A 5173-nucleotide genomic window follows, 5' to 3' on the forward strand; every position below is an offset into this window, starting at 1 on the left:
ATCAAAGGCATCCAAATTGGTAAGGAAGAAGTCAAACTATCCCTATTTGCTAATGATATGATCCTATACCTAGAAAACCCAAGAGACTCAGTAAGAAAACTACTGGAACTAATCAAGAGATTTAGCATAGTGGCAGGATACAAGATCAACATACAAAAATCAGTTTTATTTCTCTACTCCAGCAAACCATTACTGAAAAGGAAATCAACACCATTTTCAATAACTACCAAAAAAATAAAATAAAATAAAATAAATCTTACCAGGGACACAAAAGACCTACACAAAGAAAACTACAAAACACTACTTCATAAGAGATCTACGTCAGTGGAAAAACACACCATGTTCATGGATAGAATAGTGAACACTGTGAAAATGTCAATACTACTCAAAGCAATCTATACATTCTTTTCAATTCCAATCCAGATCTCACTGATATTCTTTAAAGATATGGAAAAACCAATATAACATAGTGCCTAAGGCACTTGACTGCTAACCAGAAGGCCGGCGGTTCAAACCCACCAGTCACTCCTCGGAAGAAAGGTTGGGCAATCTACTTCTGTAGTGATACTGCCTCAGAAACCCAAGGAGAGGTCGCTATGAGTCGGGTCCGACACCAGGGCACATAACAACAACAACAATTTTATATGGAAAGGATAAAGATCTCAGATAAGCAAACACTACTGAAGAACAACAACAAAGTAGGTCTCACACACTCCCAGATCTCAAAACCTACCATACAAGCCACAGTAGTAAAAACAGCCTAGTATTGGTACAAATGACAGACACATAAACCAATGGAATAGAATTAAGAACCCAGAAATAGATCCATCGACCTATGGTCTGCTGATTTTTGACAAAAGGCCAAAATCCATTAAATGGGAAAGAAGTAGCATCTTTAAGAAATGGTGCTGGCAAAACTAGTTATCCATTTGAAGGTGAAACAAGATCCATACCTCCCACCATACACAAAAACTAACTCCAGATGGATTAGACTTAAATGTGAAACCTAAAACTATGAAGTTCCTCAAGGAAAAAACAGGGGCAAATTTAGGGGCCTAATTTAGGGCATAAATAGACTCTCAAGTATAACTCAAAATGCATAAATAGCAGGAGATAAACTAGATGAATAGGACCTTCTGAAAATTAAATTTTTATGTGCTTCAAAAGACTTCTCCAAAAGAGTAAAAAGAGAACCTACAGATTGGGGGAAAAAAAAATATTCAGCAACAACATACCTGACAAGGGACTTACCTCTAAAATTTATAGGAAAACTCCAACACTCAATATCACAAAGACAAACATTCCAATTAAAAGATGGGCAAAAGATATGAACAGACATTTCACCAAAGAAGATATTCAGGTGGCCAAGAAACACATAAGGAAATGTTCATGATCATTGCCATTAAACCAAAACCAAACTCACTGCCGTTGAGTCATATCTAACTCACAGCGACCCCTCCTTGGGTTTCCGAGGCAGTATCGCTATGGAAGTAGATTGCCCAACCTTCCTTCCGAGGAGTGGCTGGTGGGTTTGAACCGCCAGCCTTCTGGTTAGCAGTCAAATACCTTAGGCACTACACTACTAGAGCATTAGCCACTAGAGAGATGCAAATCAAAACAATGAGATACCATCTTGCCCCAGAAGTAACAGCAAAATTCAACAAGACAGAAAATTACAAATGCTAGCAAGGATGTGGAGAGACTGGGACTCTCATACACTGCTGGTGGGATTTTAAAGTGATACAACTTCTGTGGAAAATGGTATGACAATTCCTTAGGAAGTTGGAATTAGAAATACCATTTAATCCAGCAATCCCATTACTAGGTATGTATCCTAAAGAAGTGAAAGCCAGGACAAGAAAAGATATATGCATACCCACGTTCATCACAGAACTATTTACAATAGCATGGAAACAACCTAAGTGCCCATCAACAGAAGAATGGATAACTAAACTATGGTACACACACACAACAGAATACTATGTAACACCAAAGAATAATGTAGAATCTGCAAAATGCTTCATAATGTGGTTGAACTTGGAGGACATTATGCTGAGTGAAATAAGTCAATACAGATGGACAAATATTTTATTAGTTCATTATTGTAAAACGTCAAGGAAAGGTTTATATACGGAAGGAAATTTTCTTTGCTGGTTACCAAGGATGAGAAGGAAGGGGAGGGAACACTGCTAGAAAGATCAAAGTATTGATTTGGGTGAAGGTAAGGGCAATGTACCAAAAGTGAGTGATCAACACGGGAATGCTAAGGAAAAGGAAGACACAGAGAAGTAGATGAGCAGTACAGACAAAAAGATGAACCCTTTTGCGTGTACAGTACTGCACTGTCAGTGATGGCAAGCACTGATCTACAAGTGGTTAGATGGGTGGACAGGTTGAAAAATCAGGTATGTCTAGGCAGGGGGGGAGTGTACCCATGTCCATGTATAGGGTTGGCAGACAATGCTTCTACAAGCATATTTGTATGTACTGTAAGAATTTCCAGGTGTATAGCAGAGTTGACAAGGGACAAAGTTGTGGTGGCTTCTTGGCCACAGCCAACTACCCAGAGGGAGAGAGTAGCTGGATCTGTGGGCTTGTGATCACGGTCTCAGGAGACATCAACCTCAAAAAGCATAACATACTACACAAAAACATTGTGCTATATCCTATTTTGGTGAGTAGTGACTGAGGTCTTAAAAGCTTGCAAGTGGCCAACGAGATGCAACAATCAGTCTCTCTTCGTATACAGCAAAGAAGAATGAAGGAAACCAAAGATGCCTGGAAACAACTAGACCAAGAACTAGTAGACCATGTGATCCTCAGCCTATATGACCATGAGACCAAAAGAACTAGATAGTGCTGCCCGGCTATAACTGTCAACCACATAGAGTGGGATTGGTGAGGGAGATCCTGGATAGAGTGGGAAAACAATGTGAAACAAAACTCAAAATCATAAAAAAAAAAAAAAAAAAAGGCCAGGTTTGCTGGTCTATTAGAGCCGGGTGAGACCACTGAGACTATGGCCTCTATTCACCCTTCATGTCAGCCAAACAACAGACAGGCACATGGGGTGAACACATTTACATCAGGTAGATATACTCTTTGAAGTGATGACTCCTGGGAGAACAGAAGGGCAGTGCTTGCACAGGGAGATAGCTCAGGGGGCAGGAGTCCATGGGAGGAAAAGACACAGGGAAGAAGTAACTACAGGGAAGAGAGCTGTTACATTGTGGAGAATTGCAGTCAATGTCATGAAACTAAATGTGTATGAACCGCTGTATGGAAAATGAATTTGCTCTGTAAACTTTCACCCAAATCACAATAAAAATTTTTAAAAAAGAAACAAAGAACAGTTGAAACAAATAAAGAGCAGGTAGCTAAACGGCAGATTTTAACCCAATCTCATAAATAATTACTGTACATATTAAACACACCAATTAAAAGACAAAGACTGTCAGACAGGATAAAAAAAAACATGACCCAACTTAAGAAAAAGGAAAATCTACTTGGGATATAAAGATTCAGAATAACCAAGTAGACACTTTTCAAAAGTTTACCAATAACAACAAAAACTTAACCATAAATTCATAAAGATTATTGTATTTCAAACATAAAACACAATACTAAAATCCTCAAGACTAAAAGTAACTTGTAAATATTCAACAGATCTAACCATCCAGTCAAACATAAAGCAATGATTTCACAAAAATGTCCTAGTAATGGTTAATTGTCTGAGTATAAGAACTACATCTTAAATCAATTCAATTCAAATTAACAGTGAGAAACTCTTGCTTATTATCAGTCAACTGTTGTAAATAATTCTGACTAGTTGTAGTATAAGGTTCACTGAAATACTTGAACTTTTAAAACCATGTTACATGCAAAATAAATATTAAATGACTTCATAAACTAACAAATACAGAAGACAAAACCTCCAACAAAAGATTTTAACAGTAAAAATAGTAACTTTATTTTTAACATAAGCCTCTACTAAGTGTTATTTATCTGCATTTTATTGATGAAGAAACAGAGTAGGCTTAAAACAGTGACTTACCCAAGATTCACATAGTAAGGATTGTGAAGCAAGGTTTCAAACCCAAGTGTGCCTAAAGTCACATTATTTCATTTTAATTCTGTGCCACTTACTAGTCAATAGCATAAGCTGTGGGAATTTTTAGGAATTGCTTATAATGGAATCCAGAATAAACAACAAACACATAATCATTATTCAGAGAACTCTCTTCTTCTTAATAAAAACATAGTGTTGATTCTATTACTACTACAATTTCCAAACCACTCTCAACACAAAAATGAAAACATACGTGCAATTTTTCTTTTAGCCAAACACTTTTCTCTATTTGGCTGTTTTGTCTTCATTTTCTGCAATCCATTCTCCTCTTTAGGTTCCTGTTGCAAAACAAGAAATAGCATCAGGGTGACTACCACTAAAAGTAATATTCTTTCTATCTCCTCTATTTTCTCTAAGGATAATAGAGAATTTGAGAGCAGGTTTAAGAATATTCACTTATTTTATAACTGTACTTAAATAAAAAGGCAACAAGACCGACTAAGGAAAAAATATCCAACAGTTATCAGATAAAGGGCTAATAATACTCTTTATAATATACAAAAAGCTCAGATAAATCAATTTTTAAAAATCAGTAATTATCCTCTTCTCATAGACAAAACTTATAAAGTAGTTCACAGAAGAAGACAGGCAAAGTATTCCTGAGTACACGAAAAGATGCACAACCTCAGTTGGGAAATACAAGCTAAAACAATTACGTAGGTACTGCTTATACTGCTTTTTACATATACAAAATATAAAAACTAAAATCTTTTCTAAAACAGGTTCTCTTGTATACCACTGACGAAATGAAATGAATCTGGTTAGAGAACAAAAATTGAGAATAACCTCCAAAATCTTACATATAGGCAAATTTTGATCAAGGGATCCACTTCAGGAAATCTCCTATAGATAAACTCATGCATGACCATGTGTGATAGTTGAAGATGTGTCAACTTGGCTGGACTCCAGTTGTGAGTGGTGGTTCCCATGATGGATCACATGACTGCGTTCTAAGCGGCCGGTCGGTCTAGGGGGAGTTTCCCCAGGGGTGTGGCCTACCTGCAATACTATCCCAGGGACAAACTGGAAGAACGGCATTCCGGA

At 37.0% G+C, this 5173-nt stretch overlaps 1 protein-coding gene across 1 annotated transcript in view; it reads right to left on the bottom strand.

The window, feature by feature from the left end:
* UIMC1 (ubiquitin interaction motif containing 1) overlaps window positions 1-5173 on the bottom strand; it is a 204539-nt gene that overhangs the window by 159099 nt on the left and 40267 nt on the right. Inside the window, exon 2 of the mRNA XM_007952940.1 lies at window positions 4323-4407. Coding sequence (XP_007951131.1) covers window positions 4323-4407 — 85 coding nt within the window. The remainder of the gene's footprint in view (window positions 1-4322; window positions 4408-5173) is intronic.

The sequence above is a fragment of the Orycteropus afer genome, unplaced genomic scaffold (genome assembly GCF_000298275.1).
Source record: "Orycteropus afer afer isolate SDZICR_OR568_19922 unplaced genomic scaffold, OryAfe1.0 scaffold00366, whole genome shotgun sequence".
In the NCBI taxonomy this organism is placed as follows: domain Eukaryota; kingdom Metazoa; phylum Chordata; class Mammalia; order Tubulidentata; family Orycteropodidae; genus Orycteropus; species Orycteropus afer.